Source organism: Lepidothrix coronata, unplaced genomic scaffold, assembly GCF_001604755.1.
Source record: "Lepidothrix coronata isolate B3197 unplaced genomic scaffold, Lepidothrix_coronata-1.0 Scaffold83, whole genome shotgun sequence".
Classification (NCBI taxonomy): Eukaryota; Metazoa; Chordata; class Aves; order Passeriformes; family Pipridae; genus Lepidothrix; species Lepidothrix coronata.
This window is the reverse complement of record NW_016690263.1, coordinates 2,329,364-2,354,194: the sequence shown is the minus strand read 5'-3', so window position 1 is coordinate 2,354,194 and position 24,831 is coordinate 2,329,364. Positions and strand designations below refer to the sequence as shown.

The 24,831-nt window shown below is 36.5% G+C and overlaps 1 protein-coding gene across 4 annotated transcripts in view; it reads right to left on the bottom strand.

Moving 5' to 3' along the window:
- The window catches only part of PRKD1 (protein kinase D1), a 123,368-nt gene that overhangs the window by 44,959 nt on the left and 53,578 nt on the right, over nt 1-24,831 (bottom strand). For 3 of the 4 annotated variants that reach the window (XM_017820493.1, XM_017820491.1, XM_017820492.1), the window contains exon 2: nt 17,323-17,461. In XM_017820493.1, coding sequence (XP_017675982.1) covers nt 17,323-17,437 — 115 coding nt within the window. In that variant the 5' untranslated portion in view covers nt 17,438-17,461. Of the gene's footprint in view, nt 1-11,541; nt 11,549-17,322; nt 17,462-24,831 lie in introns of those variants that run through there. The other variant, XM_017820494.1, reaches the window with a different exon arrangement.

Below are 24,831 nucleotides of genomic sequence, written 5' to 3'. Positions count from 1 at the left end.
ACGGGCCAGAACATAGGACGGAGCATGAGACCAACAAACAGAGGGACAAATCAGCATAGGGACACCGGCAAAAGGGGGAGGAGTGGGGGCAAACTCATGGCAAGCCTGGGCTTGTCCAGGCTGTGCACTGTGCAGTGTGAATACAATGAAACCACATAATAACAGCAAAGTCCACACGACAAAGTCCTGCCAATTGCTGCACGCTTCTCTCCACGCCCGGAACTGTTCCATCCTGAAATGTGTTCCCTCACAGTCAGGCATATTTTTCAGACTCAAGGGCTTTCAAACACATAAGGATACTTGTTCAAATATGTTATTTTTCTCTTTTTTTTCCAGACTTCAGTGGTCAAGTTCACTGTCAAGACAATGCTCACTCTGTAATAACAACGGTCTCCATGGTCTACTAGAAAACATAACTCATCACAGAATCACAGAATGGGTCAGGTTGAAAGGTAACACAGTGGGACATCTGGTCCAACCTCCCTGCTCAAGAAGGGTCATCCTAGAGCACATTGCACAGGATTGCATCCGGACAGTTCTTGAATATCTCAAGTGAGGGAGACCCCACAGCCTCTCTGGGCAACCTGTTCCAGTGCTCAGTCACCCCACACAGTAAAGAAGTTCTTCCTCATATCCAGACGGAACTTCCTGTGCATCAGTTTCTGCCCGTTGCCTTTTGTCCTATTACTTGGCACAACGAGAAGAGTCTGGCTCCATCCTCTTGACATCCTCCCTTCAGAACACATTTTTAGATACTGAACAGATCTCTTGTGATTTTACTTTGTCTAGGACTTAGAGTGAACCACCTTTTTGTGCATATCACCAGATGTTTTTCTGTAATTCCAATCAAATCAAAGAATATATTGGAAGAATCAAGCACTCATAGTTTAAAATATATTTTGACGTTACTTAAAATATGAAAATACATACAAAGAGAACAAAATACAGGTATATTAACTCCCTATTTAATTGCATATTGAAGACAGGAATTAGGACAACACCTCCCCAGTAGATCACTGGCCTGTGGTGTTTGAGAAGGGTTTGTTTTTCTGGGCCTCTATTATCACAGCACACAGCCACCAGGAGGAAAAGTTGCCACAGTCAGGCAGCAGACACTTCTATGGTCCTACCATATATGGGTATCAACTGAGCTGCAACAGGTCAGCAGCTGGATGAGATCAAATTATACATGAAAATCATACTGATCCTTGGTAATTCACTTCATCTCCTCTTGCCTCATCTATGAAATCATGATATACATGTGAAGACACGGTCGTCAGCATTCCAGAAACTTCAGTCACATGACTGCTAAGACATACTGTCTCAGCAACTCAGGCCACTACAAACACATTGCTAAGCCTTCCCATCTCTTGTCTACCTCAGACTTTCCATCTAGAGTTCAGAGCCTCAGCTCTTCTCTTCTGGACTTTTGCTCTTGAATTTTACAAGGCATATTTACCTACAGCTTTATGAATAATATTGTGATTAACATCTCTGATTCTTTGCATAACAAAATGACCATGGAAAAGCTATGTATCTAGGAACTTTCTCAAGAATATGCACCAAAACTGAAACACTGTGCCCTACCAGCTTCCAACAGAACTGTAAGGTACACTTCTTTGTCTTGTGACTGTCTCTCTAGTTTATATTTGCACATACAAATATAAAATCAAGAAGCTTACAAAAACAAGATACTCAGTGAGCATGCATTTCTCTCCCAGGGAGAAGACAAGGAAGACCATACTGCAAGACCTTCAAGACATGACAGCCATGAATTTTGATTATATATATATGTGAATTTTAGAGATGCAAACTTTTTGTTTATAAAAATAGACTTTCCTAAGGTTGTTTCTAAAAGCATAAAAGTAATAATCAAAGCACTAGTAAAAGAAAAGTGATATGTACAATAAAAACAGTCTAAATCTCAATCTGGCAAAGGATTTAAGTATGTGTGTAAGTTCATGTCAATTTCATTGACTAACTCCCTGAAGTTATGCACGTATTTAAGTTCTATTTTGCGTAAATGATGCTTGCTAAGTTGGAAGACTGGGGAGGAGTTTTACATCAATTTACTGTGTAGTTTTTCAAATAGTATGAACAGTGCAGTAACACACGAGTAGTTTTGCCTTAGGGATCTATCTACTCATTTGGCTCTCTTCCTTTGCGCTGAATCCAGTTCCATCTGAAGCTGTTAAGTGGATGGAATGTATTTTGTTGTTGAGTGTCATTTTCTCAACGGCAATTTTGTTGTACTGGTCTCTTCCCACTCTCCACCGCCCTTTCACAAATGGTGAAAAAATAATTTTTATCATTTCCATTAAAGCTGTAACTGAAGCTCCTGGTCTCCCTGCAAGTTAATTAATGGGTTATCATGGCTCATGTTCTTGTAATAAAAAAAATGCTTCTAGTCTCAAGGCAAAAAAATTTAGAAATTACTTTATTATATCTTTTGTTTAGTTTATATTTAGTTCAAATAAATTCCAAACTTAGCAGTAATGGCATTTATGTAGTTATAGGGAAGCAGAAATCAAATGTAAAGAGCCCTCCTGAAGTATGGAACTTGAAGTTGTTGTGGCAGTTATTATAAACTCACATGCAGTTTTATATACCTAGTTTTTTCATTTAAATTACTTTCAATTTAAATATCCTTAGAATTTCTTGTACATCACGCACTGCAAAACAGAGATGATAAATTTTCAAAGAAACTGTCTTTCAAAGGAAGCTTAAATTTTGCCTGTTTAATTGATTACTGAATTAACATTGTGATTATTGACAGAAAAGGAAATTGTCTCTGCTGAATTATGGCTGGATTTAAGTAGCTCTGCAGCTGGTTAGGCTGTTGTTTTCATGGTGAACTCACCCTCCTGTATCTGCCACAGCTGCTATAACACAAAGTATGTATTAGACTTAAGACAGCAGGGATAAGCTGACTGGCAAAACTGTTCACTTACCATGACCTGAACTGTATTTCTGTGACAGTAAGCAAGCAAGAACCAGTAACGAAGGGTCCACCTGAACTGAAAGGTCCTGAAAGTTATGCTCAGAACCTCTAGAAACCAAAAATCACAGGAAGGCAAAAATGGTTTCAGGGAACAGCAAAGGATTGTTAGATCCTGCATCTGTATGGGATTTTGAGGCTGGAACAAAAGGGTGTGCAGAGCACCATTCCAACAAATTACTAAATTACTTACTCCACAGGCAAATATTCTTAGGCTCCACCCATACAAGTGGTCAGCAAGGAACTGAACTTAAACTAGTAGACAAGGAACACCAACCTCTCGGTTGAAAAAGTAACTGAGGCAAGTTCTAGGAATTCTCAAAAAGAGATACCAATGGTATAAGCAGTGACAAATACCATTCTTTTTCTACATTTCAACCCTCCTGACTGAATAACTGCAACTTATAATATATTTTACGTAACGATATATTTAAAAATCCATATAATTTTATACTGACATGATAAATATTCAAAAGTAAAAGGCAGGGAGGTGAAATCCATTTTACTTTAAATAAGCTTTAAATCTGGCAAGTACTGCAGAATACAGCAATATGAAGAATACAAAACACCACTCTTTCTCCTTCTTTTAAAACTGTTTTGGCAATGTTCCACTCTATTGAAAGGCTTGGAAGTGTTTTGGGTTTTAATTTTTAAGGTAAAAACAGTGATTTTCCAGGCTTCAGATTTCCATGTTCTCATCAGGCTCAACAGAGCTCAACATTCTGCTTCCTCTTCTCATGAAATGATGTTATTTCATATCACTACTCACTGAAACTAGTGTGTCATCAGGCCTTGATCTGGAAATATGTTAGCTAGCAAGTTACACAAATCTTCTATCTGTATAAACATGCATAATTCATATTTCTCATTCTGCCACCGGTTCAGCACAGTTGACTTTCTGTGGCTAGAAGTAGCACAGCTTAAATTTTCAGAGCATGCAATTCCAGAAACGGTCCTTTATGAATTAGGTCCTTCTTTTAAACTTCTTCCATCATCTTGCAAGTTGTAAGTTTTTAAAATTATATGTCTAGAAAGCCTTTCATGTAGCCACTAACATTTAAAGTTTTAACTTTAAGAATATTCCTGTGTTATTCACTGAAGAAATAAAAGCCCTGCTGATGAAAGATTTTTTTTTTTCCAAATTAAATGGAGACCTTTCTTATTAACAAAAAAAGCTTCTGTAATCAGGCTATCCTTTTGCTTTGACAAAGCACTGATGGGGTGAAGACAATTTTCTAGCTGTATGTAAAATTGTGCAGTTAAAAAAAGGGGGGCCTCCAAATATTCCTATATATATGTATATTTACCCTGTAAAACTTACTACTCTGCAGAAAAGTTTGCAATATTATGTTCTAATATGACACTGTTTTACTGTTAACTCTCAGGCTAACTTGTCATCATCTATTTAAGCTTTCCTAGTATCACCAAAAAACAGACATTGAAACTACAACAGTTTTGACAAGACTATTTCATCAAGTCCGTTAAGGACTTGGCTGTCAATGGTTACTACTCCTTGTTCTGGGCTTAGGAGCAGATCTATCATTCAGCACAGTTGTAAAGGAAAACAAGACATTGTAAATGAGAAAGGCAAGGTCTTGCTTTCAGAAAGATGCAAAAGATTTAGTCATCATTTTGTGTTCCAAGTCCAAAAGGGTTTTGAACTATTAGTAGAGGTGAGATCCTGCTAATACGAGTAACAGAGCTGCACGTAATGGGCACTGTAATCTAGCATCCATGACTCTCATAGCAGAAGAAACCATCAATCACAAGACTAGACATATCTTGTAGCTATGAAAAGCATGCATTCTCTTGCTACCTTCCCTCACTTGCAATGCATTTAAGAGTAATCTATTCCGTTGAATTCCCATAGGCATTTGTAACTGAGCGCACGGTTACAAGAAGTGCTGGCATTCAGGTAATTAGCTGCAGGAGGAGGGGATGGAGTGAGAGATAAATTTTCAGAATTGAATTTGGAACTCTTGAGCAGAAGACTCCTACTTGCTAACTTCAGCCTAGTTGCAATTTTTTTATACCACCCAGACTAATCAAAAGTGGCATGTCCTCAATCCTCCAGTGAGACATACAGGAAACTAAATCACCTGCTCCAAGGCTGATTACATGTTGTGCTTCTGCACATGAACTATTCAGTTTGGAAACATGACAAGGCTGAGTATGCAGAAAGCTGAGGAGGTAGAAGAGAAAGGTCCCCAAAAAGAAGCAGTCATCTCAGAAAGAAGGGAGGCTGGAAAGGTGAGGGTGAAAATCCTGCACAGAGGTAAGATGTTGAAAATAGGGGAAGATCCCAGAGATCCGAAAGACGGAGGCCAGAGGGCCTCCATGCATTTTGATCAGTGATGCCAAAGATTGGCAGCTGTAAGAGCAGTGCCACACCAGGAACAAACAAGACTTTGTGCCCAGTCTTCTGTGGCCAGCAGCTACCTCCTTTCTGGAAAGGGCAGTGGGAAGCTGGCAAATGTAAGACTGGGAAGGGAGCAAATGAGTCGGTGTGGGAGGCATCCAAGTAAGGTAAAGGTTCTCATCTCCCTGGTTGCTAAAACCCAGTATCCAGATTCCCTATGGCCTGTCGTTTACACTGTCTCATTGGTGATGTGAGATTTAAGCAAAGGAGATACTAAACCATTTGCAATCATTTGTCTAGTGCTAGCTCAGACCTCTAAGGAGATTTTTAATAGAAGATTAAAATCGATGAGTTAACATACTCGATTCATCTGTACACTCTGAATTTTTGAAATTCAGTTTTCATGTACTTGTATTCATTTGTGAACGATTCCAAAGTTTCAAACCTACAAACCAGACAGCACAGTAGGTTTAACTTCATTTAAAATCCCACCACACAATTCTTTCATTATGAAGTTACCCATTTTTCAGCCAAATGGAAAAAACAGCAATACCTTAGTTCACAGATTCAGGCCCTGTCAATCATAAAGCACTGCAGAAGTATCAATTTAGCATAGGAAAACAAAATTAAATACTCTGGAATTTTACTGGAGCTATTGCTGCAGTGTTCAAAATTAATTCTGACTACTGGTAGTAAGGAGCAGCTCCAAATGAAAAATAAAGTCTCTTCTTCCTTTTCTATGCACTGACTCATCTAAATCAATATCAAAAGTATACGCTGCAAGTCCTTTACATCTTTATTTCCTCTTTCTTTATAAGTTCTTCACAGCTCTTTTGCAAGGATTCTGAAAAAAAAACTCTTCTTCAAAAAGAAGAGGTGCTTAAAAAGAATTAGCAGCACTTGTAAAACTTGTTTAATTCCCACAAGTTTCTTTCATAAAAGGTTAAGAAATTTTTGGTTACTTGGGGAATAAATGCTACTGGTTAAAAGAGTAAGTATAATGGAATTAGAAATGCAACCTTATGTTAAATTCACTAAGGAACAACGGAACTTCTGCACACATTAAACTATTTTTAACACACTTTACTGCTAACTATCTGCAAAAGGCTAGATATCTTTTAGAGTTACCCTAAGAATTCATAACTACAGATTAAATACAAGCAGGGTTTTTTGCATGGTATCATTGGATGTCCACAGGTCCTGACGGGTTGTACCCAAAAGTGCTGAGGGAACTGCCTGATGTCCTTGCGAGGCCTTACTCTCAGTAATCTTTGAATTATCATGGTGATTGGGAGAAGTGCCCAAATTCTGGAGGAACCTAAATGTCACTTCTACCTTCAAGAAGGGTAAAAAGAGGATCAAAGGGAACTACATGCCAGTCAGCCTCACCTGAAGTACCCAGAAGGTGATGAAACAACTAACCCTGGAAATATATGAACACTCTGGAATATGCTTTAACGTCTGTCTCATTAATAATGCTTTTTTCAGGCCTCAGATCTTTGATATGGGACTATCAGAGGTAAGGAACAGAAGCATGACTGTATATATGAGTTTTCTCAGCCCCACTTGTATCTTTCTGGGATAACACTAGAAAAGGGAGAAGAGAAATTAAAAATGCGAAAGAAATGCACAAGATGACACAATCTGAAAGAAAGAAATTAATTATTGCTCTGAATTGTGGATGATTTTTTAAAATGGATTACAGCAATTCAAGAATTACTCATCGTGAAAACATCTCCAGTGCCTGACCAGGTAGATCAGAAGGTCAAAATAAGCAAAATGTTTAGTTGCTCCACCAAAGGTAACAGAAGTGTTCTACTGACTTAACAAGTTTACCCAGTATGTCACTCATGCACATAAATAAGTAGAAATTAACACTGGGAAATGGTGATACCAATATTCCCTACTTGACATTCTGTGTTCAGTTCCTCTGAGACAGATCCAAAAAGTTGTATGGTAAGAGAGAGAAACTGACAAATGAGGAAAACCAGTGGAGGCATGGAAGAGACTTCCATATAAGGAGAGATTAAAAGATTGGAATTGTTTTGTTTGTAGAGGAAGTGAGTAAGAGTTTACTGGATTCAAGAAGAGGGGGAAGCAAAAAAAAAAATCAAACCAGGAAACAAAAAGAACTGCTGTAGAATAACCTTCTGCATCAACAAACTAGAGTGATAGAAGTCTTCATGTCCTAAGAAGCAGGAAAGTTTACCAAAATTCTTTTTGGCAAGTCACATCTTAACTATGTTAACAGAAACATTTTTGGGGCCTCTTTAAAAGCCAGAGTGAGACAGATTTTAGTTGGAATGACAATGTCTCCAGGCTTGAGTTACACTACCATCCAGATATAAAAACTAGCAGACTACAACCTGTGGCAGTTCCTGAGTCTCTTCCTCCTCAGTTTCCGCTTCAAATTGTGATATCCCCCAAGGGAAGGAGATTTGCTTGTTTGTGCTCAGACCTCCTTTAGCTACAAACCTCAAGCACTTCCTAAAAGATGTGTATCTTACCACAAAGGGTTGCAAACATCATTTACTGGAAATTACCATGGACTATTTAATCTTTCAAAATCAAAGCCAGCAGTCAGCCAATAGAAGTGAATTCAATGAGTTCAATAGTGATATTGAAAGATATATTTTTTCCATTAAGCCATTTGAAACCTACTGGAGCACCGAGTTATTGAGACCATGACTTCAGAAAGCCTGAAAACAGTAGGGTTTTTTTTCCTGACATACATCCAAGCAGTGTAAAATACACAGTTATATAATACAATTCATCTGATGGGCAAGTTATTCCAAGTTACCTTTCATTTTTCAATATGACGAATCATTTAAAGCTAAGAGCCATTCAAGACTCACTACTATAATTTAACAAATATAGTGATACAAAAGTTTCATCAAGCATGTTTAACACTGTTTAACACATCTATCAAACAAAAGCTTGTAAGACAAATCAAAGAGTTGTCTGCTTAGCCAAAGTAAGTCTTGTTCCCCATTAAATTTGTAGCTAATGAGAATGAACCAGGGAGGTAATTATTTGATGAAAGGGGATGGAGTCTGGTGACGAAAAGAGAATTCTTCAAATGGTGGCTGTTTTATGATTAAAATCTGTGTTAGTAGCAAAAACAACAGAAAGAATATGAAGAACAGAAAAAAGGAGAAAAAAATTTAATTGAAGTTTTCTTACTCAAATATTCAAAAAGGATGATTTAAACTTCCAAAAGAGGTGAAAACCTTTTTCCTAATATACAACTTCAAGTGACCCTATAGCAGTGATCTCCAAAGTGAGGTGCACACACCCCTGGGTCTGCACAAGACAATCCACTAGGGTGCAGAAAGAAAATATTAGAACTTAAGCAATATAAGAAAATAAATATATATATATATTGAGGGTGTATCCTCAAAGATTCTTAGTGATGGGGTGCACAGTAAAAAAGTTTGGACTTTGCCACTCTACCTTTAAGAAAAGCTCAAGTGCTTTTAAGTACATATCCTGTGAAAGAATTTATAGCTATGTCCAAGTTTCACACACCACAGAGGTAAGGAGAGACTAAACAGATAAAATAAATTTGTAAAACAGTAAACAGAGTTGATTTATCCTTTGATGAAAATACATTTTTATTATCATGCACATTTTTTTCTATCAATGCCTTTTTAATTATAAGCATTTCATATTGATTCAGACTGCTAATCAGATGATAATATTGCACTGTAAGTCTAAATAAGCATAAAAATATCCATTAATATATAGGAAAAGGTACCTCAGACTCCAAGTTTCATTCATTACCTCAGGTCTTTTGAGAAAGGATTAGCTGAAGTGTGGGCTGCTGAAGTATAATACTTGAATAACCTATTGAGATACTGTTACTAAGTGAATTGTGTTAAACTCAGTCAAAATTATAACATCTAAAAGCTTTTAAGAAATGGTAAATGTGGTATGTATCATATTAAGAAATCTGAGTAAAAATTAATAAGAAATATTTTAAAAATTACTTCACTGAACTAAGATGTTTTAAGGAGAATAAGGGCTTTTTTTAACTCCAAAGGCTTTAACACATATATTTAACATAAAATTAAAATCAAGAATTAATTTGGTCTACTGTAGAAGCTGACATATTTTTAAAACATTAACTCCAATTAATGTAGCTAAACAGCTTCAATTCCATCTTTCTTGAAAAGCTGGCTATACAACTTACTGATGCACAACAATTAAAAATCATGTAATTACTTTTTCTATCTTAATCATAATGACAAAGAAATTTGCAGGCATTGAGGTTATCCCTGTTAAACTAATGTAACATGAAATATGTTTCTTTTCAGTGAAATCATGTCATAAGAATACAAAAGCGTAAGAACGACTGGATCAGACAAAAATCTAAGCCTGGAATCCTGTCTTTGAAAGAGGAGTTCCTAAAGCAGCATCAGCATTCTCTGAAGCAGAGAAGGTAGCAAAGGTAGATGGCACAAGGGAAGTGACATTACAAGCCATTTTCTGTTTTGTTGCCATTGCTGACACTTGACACTTTACTAGTCATGCTTTCATGATCATTCATGAATGTATTTTAACAGCACAGACCTACAAACCTTGCTTTGCAACGTGCTTCCACTGTGAAAACAGCATGCATTTCTACCCTTTGTTTCCCAAGTCCTAAATAGTTATTCATCCATTTGAGCTTCTTTCATGAAGCATAGTTTCTTTATGAGCATTTGGAAAAAGAGCATTTGGAAAAAAAGCATTTGTATTAAATCTGGAGAACCAAATAAACTACCTCAAATGAACAGAAAATTTTATTAAACAGCACACAAATAAACTGAAAATGTATTATCTCGAAAAAATGGATAATTAAAGGTGCATAAGGTAGGATGTCTGACCTGATCTATTAGCTTGCAGTGGAACAGTGACCTCTCATATAAAGGCCCTGTCCTGACAGAAGGATTTGTGTAGCTTTTCTCAAGGAAAATTAATCTTTCCTATCAACAGTATTTTTTTACAACATTTAGTTTAATTTTTTCTAAATACAAAATGACATTATTTAGGATTACCAACTAATCAAGCTTTAAAAATGACATCTAAAATCCTGAGTGAGAAATCATTAAAGTTCAAAAAGCTTACTTAAAAACTTGATTTTGTTCCTATGACGAAATACACGGTTTGCTTTCTTGCAATCCACGTTCACAAAATCTTGCCATTATTTTTTTTTTGCTGCTGAAATAATCCCTAAATACTAAAAACATATAGAAAGGCCCAAGGAAGAACAACTAGCATGGCCTGTATTTCTGCAAGAGCGCTAGGAGCAAAGTTGACACATTAGTTAGTTTCACTACTAACATCTGCCTGTCACATATCATTTTATTCAGTGTGTACTGTCAATACTGCAGCCAGAGAATATACGGGAATTATGTTGATACCTATTTTTTTCATCCTATTTTTACCTACTCTGTCTTGCAGCAGAAAGAAAATAATAGGAGGGCAAGACAGAAGAGGGAGTTCAGAAAGATTCTGCTGAACTAAAAAAAAATACAAACCTTGAGGTCTATATCCAGAAGGTAAAAATTACCACACTTATAAACAGAAGACAATAAGGCAAACATAAACAAAGAAGGAAATAATCTTTTAATGCTAAGAACTTCAAACACAAAATCATCTATCTGAAATTCATGATCCAAGAATGATTCAGACTAATGAATAGTGTGGGACACAAAATCAAGCCACTTTAGCCTAATCACTAATAATTCTTACTTCTACAGAAATAAGAAAATAGATGACAGATAGAGACTAGAAGGACATAGAGGATGACTAATTGTTAAAAACACCATCTTAGACAGAATAGAAAAAATATATCTGTATTTCTCAAGACACCAGAAAAAGAGCAAGTTAACATAGTCATGAAGGCACCAAGACAAGAAGGATGCTCTTCAATCACAATGAAGCAAAATCACAAACTGTGACCGTCTATGTAAGTACTATAAAATTATGTTCAAAAATCTAACATCATAGCGTTTCATCTCAAGGAGCTGGCAGCTGAACTAACATTCCAATCCAGTTGTGTTAACATATGGCATTTACTCTAATTGTATAGCTATCCACAGCTATTTTACTCAGTTCAATATATTTAACATAGACAATATAAGCTGTACTGAATCCAAATAAAATGTCCACATTAGTAACCAGGTGATGTATCATCCACCTGATAAGAAAACAGCAACAGCTTCTTAACAAAAGCAGTGGATCAATTTCTGCCCTCATCAGCTCAGCAAGGGAACGTCAAGTAGCTGCTATTTGACTTTCTCACTTCAGGAATCCTGCTAAGTTGAGCACAACTGCTCACAGCAAGCAGATTAAGTACATTTCACTAATTCGCACAAGAGGCTAATGTTTCATTGTCTGCCTTCCAGCAGCAGACAAAAACCTCTTACAACCCAATGTAACTTTGCCCCAGTAAAAACAAGGTAGATTTTTTTATAAGTAAACTCATATTAAAATTTTAACTATACAATTGTGTTTTTTTCTCTATACCATGACAAATTTACACAGCAATTTTTAATAAACTTCATAGGATAGGACATAAACTATGCTGGAAAGAACGTAAGTCTAAAGGCACCTAAAGCAACTGTTTCCTTGAAGTCCTAGAAAAACAGAACTCAAAAAGAGAATACAGATGTACAGAGCCCAAGTAACTCTCATCTGTCAGTTTGTTCTGCACAGTCTGTGCATCCGTTTAAGGTAAAAAGAGCAAATAACAGTTAATCTGAAAAAAGTCACAGATACACATATGAAGTGGTAGAGCTTGCATCTATAGACAGCTTAAAATAGTAACCTAAAAACATCTTCCCTTTTACAATGGGGTTAACTTCACCCAGAGGATGACTGGGCACTGGAACAGGCTCCCCAGGGAAGTGGTCACAGCACCAAGCCTGATAGAGTTCAAGAAGCATTTGGACAATACTCTCAGGCACATGGTGTGATTCTTGGGGGTGGTCCTGTGCAAGACCAGAGTTGGACTCAATGATCCTTGTGGGACCCTTCCAACTTGGCATATTCTGTGATCCTGTGATTTACAACCCATATCTCATGTAATAACTTAATGTAAAAACTTGCTAATTATTTACCTTCTCCAGAAAGAAAGGATATGAAGGACAGCACCTCTCTATCAATTAATCTCACCTTAATATCAATTCATTGGCATTAAAGAATTGCAGCTGAAATAAATTATTTTTAAAATCTAGTTAAAATAACACTGAATATCTCCAAAACCCTAGGAGCTAGCTTAAAGATGAGAATGTACCACAGTAAAAATATTCCATTCTGTTCAAATCTATTGTGAATTTTACATTATGCTACTTGGGTAATTCATATTTGCATCCTTTATTTCATAATGGAACATGAAAGTTAACTTTTCAGAGCTTCAGCTGAAGCTTTTGGCAAATATTACTTGATCACATCAAGCCTGAAGAACATTTTTCAGCTTCAACTCACTTTACATAGATCTGCTTCCTTTTCTTGAGCAAACACTAAGACTGCATTTTAGACAGAGAGAGACCTAAACAGATGCAACTTCTGGTTTCTCTTCCTTTCAGTGTTTATAAATGACTGACTACTCATTTGCAGCCATCTTTGATTGTAACTTTGACTGCAGCTTCTGTACCTTGCTTCCTGATTTTGGGCTGCCTACTCATTTCTGACAGTATTAGAACCAAAAGGAATCCTTCCTACACATATACCTTGATAAAATCCTTTCTCTAAAGATTTGTATCCCTTTCAGTCTGAAATGCAATAAAACTAAGTAGGTGTTGGATTCAATAAACACATTAGTGGAGATTTCCACAGCAGTAGTAAAATATTTTTCTCTTTTGTGCATGTGAAGACAAGATGAACTTTCCAAGATTTGAAGAAAAATGAAATAGAAAATGCACAGCTAAGAAAACAGAAATATGTAAGCTGTACATAACTGACAGAAGGGTATTAGTGGTACTGTTCAGTGAATGCCCAAGAGTGCAGCCTAAGAAACCAAATGCATTCAATATATAAATTCATGGGTTTAATAGATTTCTCAAGTGTCCCCATGTGTGCTGGTTTAAAGGTAAACCGGTAGGGTAAATGAGCTCAACTCCAAGGAGAGATTATAAATCAGAATAACAATTTAATAAAATAATACAATAAGTATGATTATACAGACAAACAGTTTGTTTTAACCCACAAAACCCAAATGTATAACCCAGCACCCTGGGGCATGAACAGAGTGGTGTTTGTTGGGCCCCCTGAGTCCAAAGTAAAAGGAGAGGGGAAAACCTGTTGGTGAGAGTGCTGTTGCAGTCTGGTCAAGAGTGGTGACTGCAGTCTGGTTGAAAAGTGGTGGCTGCAGTCCAGTCAAGAGTAGTAGTTGCAGTCTGGTTGAGAGTGGTGGTCTGCGGACTTCCTCTGGATCCCACCAGTGGTTAAAAAAGTCCCAAGACTCCAAGGTTATATATCCTCCAGTTCAGGCAGGAATGCCCAGTACCTCCCTCAGGGCAGGGAGTTCCACAATGGGTGTGAGGACAGGAGCATCCTCTTATCTCGCAGGCCTCTTAACACCCAGTTTATGGCCTGAGGAGTCAGGCTGCTCTGGGCAGATGGTGTAAATGGTCTATTGGTAACAGTTTCTGGGAAATGGCATGGAAGGCTATAGAATATACAGTTTTGGGTTACACCCATACAGTGATGAACTGGTCCCAGCTGTTCTAAATAGACCACCATGTTATTATACAAATACTCTCAAGAATCCCATGTAGTCACTGAAACAAAGTGTTCAAACATATTTTTTAAAAAAAACCACATAAAAGGAAGAAAATAAGAAGTTAAAATAAAACTGTATTTATGAGAGCTACTAATGTTCATAACAAAAGTTCCTTTTTCCCTCTTTTAATGTGCAGCTGACCAAATCTGTAACTCAACACAACCTTTTGCTTCCACTCTTACAATAATGCCAGTCCTTTCATTTCCAAAATGCCAGAATCTATACTGGCACTGAACCACAATTCATCTGGATGACTGCAACAGCCTGCGCTTATCTCCTGTGGACCAGTCAGCAGACAGACACACAACATTTGTTCAGCAGCTTTCACAATTCTTGCACTCTATTAAAATCCTACTGCATACTGTTCCTATGCGAAATGCAAGTAATAATGTTCATTAGGAATAAGAAAACACAGCAGTTGCTGCATTCTGAGTTGAATAAATTTTTTGTGTTTCACCAGAAATCTCTAACACAAACTGTTTCTGTTATATAGCATGGCATCTGCAGGTACAATTTTCTTCTCCAAAATGGACTAAATTGCTTCAGCTACAGTGAGCAATCCCTCTCAACTATAAGTTTTTGTAGATAATTTTCAACTCTTTCAAAAACCTGTAATATATGCTCTAAACCAGATGATGATCACATTTATTAATCTTTAAACTTCCAAGAACATAAGTGGAATAAGAAAAAAGAAAACACCATAGGTTGTCCAGCCGTTTTAAAAAAAATCTTGTTATTAATGAAAATTAGAAAGTGGATACTAGTAGGATATGAATTGACTGTATAACCCTGTAGTAACTAGGACTAACAGTTCAGCTTTCTCTACTCTGCCCAGTATTGACCTGTGCAATAAAAAATGAAGGCAGTCAATCTGTGCAGCTTTTGACATCAGATATCAGTGCCTCAGGGGATGTTGACCCAAAGCACAAGGAGTTTTCAGCAGCAAAGCCGTAGCAGTAACACTGTGTTCTACTGTCTCTTTCAGATATGCCATTTGAGAACAACTGCTATAATAAACCATGCATTTACAGAACTGTAGAATGCATATTCTGTTTAGAAATTTATAATGAAGGCTAGAAATAAAACACTTCAACCAATTTGATATATGCATCTGAATATATATTGCATTTCACTTGTCCTTCCCACTGCTTAAGTGCTCAATATCATACACTGTAATGCTCAAAGCCAATCTCTCCTGTTTTCAGGTTTATTCTCCCTTCAAAATAATTTTTCATTGTATATTATTAAACGTCCTGTAAAAGATTTCTTATGACCCTGCATTTAGACACACCTTTTCTTCTAATGAAAAATGAGAGATAACTCATCTACAGGTAACTTGATAGGCACTATTGTCGAAATTGGTAATTTGAAACTATGTCTGAATATTTTTCAATAAAAGCTGCCTCCATTAGTTTGAATAATTCCCCACACATTACAGACTGCTTATACAGTTCTTTCTCTTCTTCAGTGTTGCATAACTTGGAATACCATCCTCCCCTACATAACACAGGAATTGTCTGTGAAAATGAATTCCTGCATTTAGTGAAGGCTCATCTGGGGGAGGACGCTGATGCTCTTAAGCGTTTACAGAGGAAGTATGTTTAATTTCTTGTATAATTTAAGACATCTGAATAGTACCATCAGTTAGGCCATGACATGTTACAAGTTTCATTTTCTGTCCTTTGCTCTTAAACAGCTACTTGCCTAATTTTGGCAAACTAGATGATATGTGGTCTCCATTTCAAAAGAAATAAACAATCTATCAAATACAGCACTAAAGTCCTTGCTAACTTTTTTTTTCACTGCATCGTAATTACTGATCTAGAGTGATTACTTTATGTGGGAAATATTAAGAAGAAAATTGGTTTATTTTGGAAAGGGAAAAAATTGTTTCCTGATATGGAAAAGATGAATAATGACTTAAGGAATGACTTGCATTATTCCTTATTGTACTTTTCCCTATTCTAATCAAAGAGTATGGAATAGGGTCCTACACAAGAAAACTATATTTAAAAGCTCAGTTAGCTTAGATTATGTGACCTAACTCTTACTTCTTCCACTCTTTTCAGCATCCATTAAGACTTCGCCTCTCTTCACTAATCCTACACTCTTCTACAGCTTCAATTTCTACTTTCATATGACATATGCTTTTCTGTATTTTTTAGCATCTTTCCAGATGCTCTAACTGCATGTTCCAATTGGAAAAATACAGCCCTTCAGCCATCTTTCAAGTTTTATTTGTCAAATAACATCTCTACATCTTTACAGTTCCAGCATTCACTCTACTTCATGTCCTTGTAAACGCTGCATCAATCCTAGTCACATACCTCACATCTTACACCTAAGCTTTTGACAAGTCTTACTGACACTTAATTACATCCCCAGACTTTCTTTACATTCCAGTCACATAATTTGTGCTTATTTCCTTCTTCAATTATAGCAATCCATTCTTCATGGCTACTCTGCTGGCCAAACATGCTTCTTAAATCCATTTGCCATTTGACTGCCTCCAGAATTTGGCCTTTTACCTCATGATTCATTCATAACACATCTCAAGTCCCCCTTCACCTGCTAGTCACCTTTAGACTACAACTTTCATTCCCTGGCTTTGCATGAACTTGTTCCCTCTGACTTTTTTATTTCCTAGGTCCTAAATAGCTATTCTCTTCTGTTCCACCTTTTCAACTTCCATACCTTTCATAGAATCAATAGTTGTGTACATGAACCATCCAGCACTCGTTTTGGACAGCCGTCCATACAAAACATACTTTTTTTTTTCATTCCCACCTAGAATTTAAATTTTTCTCTCCCCTTACTCTCTTAAGGTTAAAAAAACAAATCATATAAAGAGTCAGAGCAGTCCTGGCAGGCATAATTATGCAGGGCTTTGAGAAAGCAATTAGTCTATTTGCAGTGGACATTTTCATGGCACTCCACATAAAGTAAAAATTTATTAACATTAACCTGCTGCTTAACTAATAATATGGACAAAAGAGGTTTTTACAAAGTATACAGTGCAACAGAAAAAAAAAGGCATAATATGCCTATATACATCTGAGAGAGGAATCAAGAAAAAGGAAATTTTGTTTGTATGGACTCTCACCTATGCTGGGTCAAAATCCAACCAGGAGAAAACTACTGCTGATATTTTCAGTTGCAAAAGCATGACAGTAATTTTCATTGGTTTTTACTTACCTGATAAGACAACTTCAACTAGGTCTCCTTCTTGGATATCTGCAGCTGATTTCACCAACTGGAGAATGTTTTCAGAGGCAGGGTCATGGCGGAAGAGCAAGATTTTGTCATACATTCCGTAGAAACCACATTCAGGAAACTGCAATACAAACCCATCAGAATTTACTATGCTGTGAAATACATAACTGTACACCACAATTAATGTATAACGAAATTTTGAGGACAGACTGGACCACTTGTCAGACTAGTACCAAATAGGATATATATTTTTTCATGTATGAAAATATTTATCATTATATTCTGAAAATGGTTTTTCCCTAAGCAAGAAAGCTCATTTGCCTTTCTCTTCCTGTGAGTAAGGCAATATCCACTACGAAATGAGAGAGAAATAAGTGTATTCCTTAGCCACTGCTAGGGGGCCTCTGGTGGTCTGGTGGTTAGGGTGCAGGACTCTCACTGCTGCGACCCGGGTTCGATTCCCGGCCCCCCGGGCAGATGGAGCTCGTCAACCTTGTAAGGCAATCCATCTAAGAGAAGGTCACTCTAAACAAACCTACGTTCTGAGACCCTCACTGCCACTGTCCGAGTTTCACTCGGCCCCGGCAGATGAACCTCAGGATTAAAGGATGGGCTCAGTTCAGCGCACACTGTGTCTCACCTAAAAAATCCACTGCGCAGGCTCGAAGGGTTAATGACCTTTCCCAAATCTTCGCTCGCGAAGACTGGCCATTATTAGCCACTAACTTTTTCAAACATAAGCTCCTGAGCCAGATGATTTAATTAGACCCTCCTGGAGCAGATGTCCTATGGAGTGCCCTTCTAGTCTATATTACAATATTCCATGATTTTATGATCTCTTCCCAAACAATTGCCAAAAAGATGCCTTGAGGTCAAAACCAATATATGTCAGCTCTGCCTAAGATGCAATGCCTAAATGATAGCTCATTATGAAATACCTGTTTCTCGAGACTGAAAGTACGAGGCACATAAAGCAATGCTTCCAAACTTAATCATAATCATTTACTTCACTTAAGAGAAGTTGTAGCTTTGAAATCAGATTAAATTCTGTTTAAACTAGAAGAGATTTTTAAAAACTCTGAGGTTATAAACTGGAGATTATTATCTAGGTAACTTGGGTTTTTTCCCTTTTTTTTTCTGCACAACAAAAATTACTGAAAGTAATTACTGAAAGTTTTTTTCATGCTCCCAGCCTAAAGAGCTAAGAACAACCAAGAAACTCTTTTTCTGTTACAAAAGATTCTGTTCAGTTCTACATCAATGCACTACTCCATGTTTTATCATCATGCAGTGAAAAAACCACAATGATAACCATAGCTTAATACATAAACTGGCATGTTTTGAGGTTATACTTTGCAGCAGTATAATTTCCAGAATGCAGAATTAAAGGAACCCAACAAAAATTACTTTAAAACTTGGGTTTATATATATATATTCATTACTGATTACTGGAAGCTTTGGAATCTATCCAAGTATCCCAAAAAATTATGCCTTTTCTAAGTTTTGAAGCATGTAATGAAAAGAGAGAGAAAAAAAATAGTCAGATCTCTGGTTTGAATGAAATACATCTAAATGTCTGAAGTTTCTTCTGTCTTCTTATTCCAGCTCATACAGTAAATACCAACACACTGCTAATTCTTGGTTGGGCGAACTACCTGCCTGAAAAAAACCAGTTAGTGAATTTAGTTCCTCAGGTTTTATACTGAACATAAAGAATTTCTGGTCTCTCAAAAACATAGGAACTACTCACAAAATATCTGCAAAGTCTGCTATAGTGCATATGTTTAAAGATGCACAAATCTGGTTCACATCCACTATCCACCACATTAAAAATCGACAGATCATTTATGTATATGATATGAGAGAGTCTGTTTCCTTGAGCACCTCTATCATCCACCAATTACACACTGAAAGAGTTGGCAATCTATTGTCAAACTTTGAGAAGGCTGGCACCAATACATGCACTTCTGAACATGCATTACAATCACATATATAAAAGAGAAACATATTTCTAAAACTTTCCTAGTAATCAGTTAACCATTCATATCATGACACATTAACAATGAGATGTACTTCACCATGTTCAAAAAGCTTAAAATGGCTTACTGTGTCATGTTTAACTCATATTTCCAAAATAGTTCTCACTGAAGATTACCATCTCTACATGGACCAAAAACTTGCTCTCTAAAAATGTGGTCTGTTGCCTTATAAAAATTTTATGCATGTTTTTTCTTATTAAGAGGGCGTTGTGTTTTAAAATCATCTGGAAATCAAGCTCCAAGCAGCCGCTTCCTTTCCCTTCACCCACTCAAGTGAGAAAAGAGCCAAAAAGGCAGAGATTATGGGTTGAGATAACTAGAAAAACAGCTATGAAATAAGAAAAAAAAAACAGTAACAGCAACAATACTAATAATAACAGTGTTATTAGTGTGCTTACATGCAAAAAATGCTTACAGAAGTCTGACCAACCCAATGTTATTGTGGTCAGTGCCACGCGGCTTCCCAAGACAAAGGAGAAAATGGTGGACATCACTGCCGGCATTTTTTCCTGAGTATGAGGCAACACAAACCAAAGGTGGACAAACCCCCCAAGTTGGACTGTCCACGCCACACCACCTCCACCACTCTGCTCACTCCTTTGCTACTGCGGGAAACAAGGGACAAAATGGCAGTGGTCCTGCATCATGTTCCCCTTTTCTTCCACTCAAAGCCACATATCCCCAGCAATTATGTGGCTGGTATAGAACCTAGACACACCCACACGGCTCCAGGGTCCGCGCCCCCCCATGGCAACTGTGAGAAAATTAACACTGTCCTGGACGAAAGAGAGGTAAAGCCATTTCTTTCTATTTTCATATTCTTCTGTAAAGTAACGAAAGTTCTGTAAGAGACATGCACTACCACATTCAAATCTTACAGAAGCAACATCAGGTGGAATAAAATAATCAAGACAGAAACTAAATTTTTGTTTATTTAAAGTAAAACTATCATATAGGCCCCACTTCTGATAGAGTCGTTAGCCAGCCAAAAGTCACATTTTGTAATGACATAACCAGTGAGGTAAATAAATGTTGCCATATTTGGATAATTTTTTTTGCATCTTCATGTTACTCTACAGGTACATTTTCCTGCTAAATCAATAACATCCTCTATCATCTTAACTACAGAAAAAAGGACATAAGAGACTTCAAGTTCTAGTACAATTGAAATAAACTCCTAAATATAGTAACATCAGTAATTTCTGAGAAACAGTACATTTTCTCCCACAGTTCCAAGTGTGAAGAAATATTTCAAGTATCCCATACTTTAGATGCAGTAAACATTAAAACTGTATTAAGCCAAATAATGCCAAAGAACTTAATTATCAAGGCAGTATTTTGTAAATTCTGTTATACAATAAATTATCCAACCTATAGTCAAAAGCATTTCTCTAGGTCAAGAACAAACTAAATTATGGCTCAGATGTAAAATAGTTGCTTTAGCTTTCAAAGAAATTTGCTTTACATTAAGCATAAGTGGGAGAGAATCAAAGCTTTTGAAGGGAGATGTAACCTGAACTGCAATTACACTCTGCATGCATACTGGTTCTAATGTAGCCTAGGTAATAGCAGATGACACAGGCACTGACACCTGAGTGTCTAACAGAGTCATTCAATGCTTGACCCAGTAGCGCTGAGCCGAACCTAAAAGCCTGTTGGAGCCACTCCGATGCCTGTGTCACCAGGCTCCACGGCTGAACAAGCACTTCTTCCCTCACCCCAGTGCCACTGGCAGCGGCAGATTGACTCTTCTCTTAAACATTTTAAATTTAGAACATTCATGAGAAAGTAATCCTGGTGGAATTATAATTTTAATTCAAAAACTTCCTATCTTGCCACAGTGTACAAACCTAATGGCATTCATAATAATTTCCTTCTACAGAAGTAGTGAAATACCACCCTTCAAAATGGGCACTGCTAATCCTTTTCAGACACTGCAAGATTTTTCTAATTTCACTGATTTCAGAGATACCATAGGCATTTTCCTCTAAACTCATTATGACTTAAATTGATTGCTCTCTCTCTATATTCCCATTCCATTTGCTTTTTTCAAATCAAGTCCACTTCTACTTAAAAAAACTATATGAGATACTACACATATTACATATGTGTGTATAAATATGTGTATCTTGAGGTATCATTTATTATATTCTGTAGAAAAAAGTAAATTCAATCACAACATTTTTTGATAAATTATATACAACAATTATTTTTGTGTTTGAATTAGTTTTCCCCAGATAAACTACTTTCATGTCAAGAAAGCAATTTCAATGGTGCAATTATTCAAACATTATATAAAGACCAACTGTTGCAATGACAGAAATTCCCTCAGCTAAACTTATTCCTGCCAACAATAATGTTGATTTGCACAGACAAAAGTAAACAAAAAAAACAACCACGAAGCTTGGTACTACAACACTATAGCTTGGTACTACAACACTATAAATAGCATTCAGTTTTGCTAAACACAGGACAAAATAAGGAAACAATGGTATTGGAGCTAAGTTCCTCAATGCTAATAAAACCTTTTTTGCAATATAAGAGCTGCTTAAAGTGGAATTACTAGACTTAAATGGTCATTGTAATTGCCATAATGACGAAATGCAAATTTCTCTAAGAATCAGGAGTGTAAAACTGCTTATGTAGGGTTCAGAAACAGGATTTATTTGTGGGTGCTTAAGAAGTCATCAGTAGCCATTAAGACATCACAACTGTCCATAAACACCTTGTTTGCCTACTCCAAGTGTGAAGTAGAATGTATTACTCAAATGGCTTTCAGTGTGGTTCAATCTAAGGTGCAGTAGTTAAAAGGAGCCTCAGCACTAGGTTTCCCTCAGCGGATATTAAAACAGAAGCAATCATTGCAGTGTTTTTACCCTTAGCAACTGTGAACATCTCAAGAAAATCCACCAAAATATTTCACCAATAACTATACAGAACCCAAATGATTATGCAAATTCTGGATTTCCATTAAAAAAGCCTCCAAGTGATACTACAAAAAAACTGCATACTCAAACTTCAATAATTAGAACCTCTAATTATAAGTATTCAGTAATTCATTTAATCCATTGCACCAGTCAATAATTTCAATGGCGTATGTCCCTCCACATGCAAACACAAGCTGAACTCTGTACATCCATTATCATACTGTCCTATTAACAGTTGTTCTCAAAACAAGGATCAAAGACAAAGTGACAAAAGGCAAGATTAGTCATATGTAAAACTCTATCCACTTACTGTGACAATCAAATGGTTTTATTATTACAGAACTTTAGAATACCTGACATAGCTAAATGCTAACATATTTCACAATTGAATTGTGAAGCTTTCAAAAATTAATAATAACAAACCATATACACAGTTATCTGAATGGAGAACCTATTCACTCTTCTTCTTTGCTGTGGTAAAACAAAATTTCAAATAGAAATTTACTTAAAGGAAAGGCGAGACTGCCTACAGTGAGACAACTCTCTCATCAGTTTGGTTTAATAATTATGTATTTGGAAGATCAGTATAGTAAGTATCTCAAATGAAAAACAGATGAAAAATAAATTTCTTCCACACGAAGAACTTTATCTGGAAGAACATACTCTAAACACTGATGATGGTTTCAGTGCAATTACTAATGTGAAAAAAGTCTGTAGATGTGATAATTTTGCAAAAATTCTTCTTTCAACTTAATAAAATCGTAATGTTTTTGTAACATATAGGTAGATAGATTCTCATTGTTAAGGGTGAAAAAGAAAAAAAAAAATAGTCCTCTTCCTGTTTTCGTCTTTTTGTATGTTACTACAATTTTGCACATCTCCTGTAAGAGTTACTTTCTCTTGCTTTATTCTAGGAAGTAATGACAGTTGTCTTTTTGATTTTTTCAGTCCCTGATCAAACATTAAATTGAACTACATCATCTTTAGTGATCACTGTTTTTCTCTTCTAAATTAGTTAGCTTTTTACAAGCCATCCACTTAGAGAAGTCCTTAGTGATTACCATAACAGCAACTGCAACAAGAACCTTGATAAAACCTGGAAGTCTTTCACAGCACAAAGATAATGATCCAGCACACTAAAGTCTGCGGGATAAACAATGTCTTCACACAGCATATGGAGAAGCTGAGTCACACCGAATGTTTGTTGACTTAACTTGCTAAAACAAGTAACCTTGACCTAACCTAAACAAGGTTGTTGAACTGGCCCTAATATGTGCATAAATAAATTAATGTCTTACATTGATACAACTGGTTTAATATAAAGATATAAATGTACAGAAATTTTGAAACAATCATATTAACCAAACTTAAACATTCTTCTTTTATATTCTTAAAATAACAAAGCATTTTATTTTTAGAAGTCAGAATTTCCTTTGTCTGCAGAGGTCAGAATACAGAAAAATCATGAAACTTAAAAGCCAATTTGTGGCCAAGAGGACTGTCTTAATTTTCACCTAGCTGTGGCAGTAACTAATAACCCACTTGCAAAACTCAAGAGATTTTTTAAAAGGTTCTATTTACCAAGCACAAAGATATCATGAAAATATTAGTCTTTCTTTTATGCATAAACAAAAATACCACAAGACTCCATGGGTTTGTAGAAATACCAGCTATTATTCAAAGACTTTCTTCACATATACACCAGTACAGTTACTACAAACTAACACAAACACGGGAGTTTAAATAGAAGTTTACACTATGGCTATCTGGAATATACGTAGCAACATCTCAGTAAGAACAGGAGGTGCAGCTTGCTCCAGCAGCAGTGGTATCTCCACCTTAATCTAGAATGTTTCATGCTGTGCTTAACACATCTCAGAAATAGTGGCTCCCTCTAGACATTTCCAGTAACTGCATTTGCACTTGCCAGGCAGACAAACAGCAAGGATAGGCAGGAGACTGCTATTTCTTTCCTTATTCTGTTTTCCCCAGGAAATCGGTCTTCAGTTATACAAGAAAGAAAAGGGTCAGAAAATATAAGAAGTAGTACTGATCAACTTGATACTACCTATGTTGAAGTACTGCTCAAGACAGGCTCTGGTCAAGTCCATTTGTCACACGTACAGAGAGACAGATTATGAACAAATATCTTGCACTGGAAAGGTAAAGGAGCAACTGAAGAAATCCTGATGGACTAGGAAGAGAGATGACCAGAGTAAGGAAAATAAACTTAGAATAGGGGCATAGGAAAGATTTTGATTGTCTCATGAGCCTTGAGAATAGCAGCAAGGACCCAGATTTACATGGGTTAAAGTGGTAAATGGAAAGAGCAATATAGGTCTTTGCTTCCATTTTGCCTTTGAATTCCTAAAAAAATATTAAAAGTTTTGCTTCCAAACTAACTGCTAAGTGAAACAGACAAGTTACTAAGAATATACCCAATATACTAGCCAGGAACCATTCTCTGGATCCATAGCTAAGTGGCACAAAAATGGCTCACTGCCACACAGCTGACCTCTTTCCTC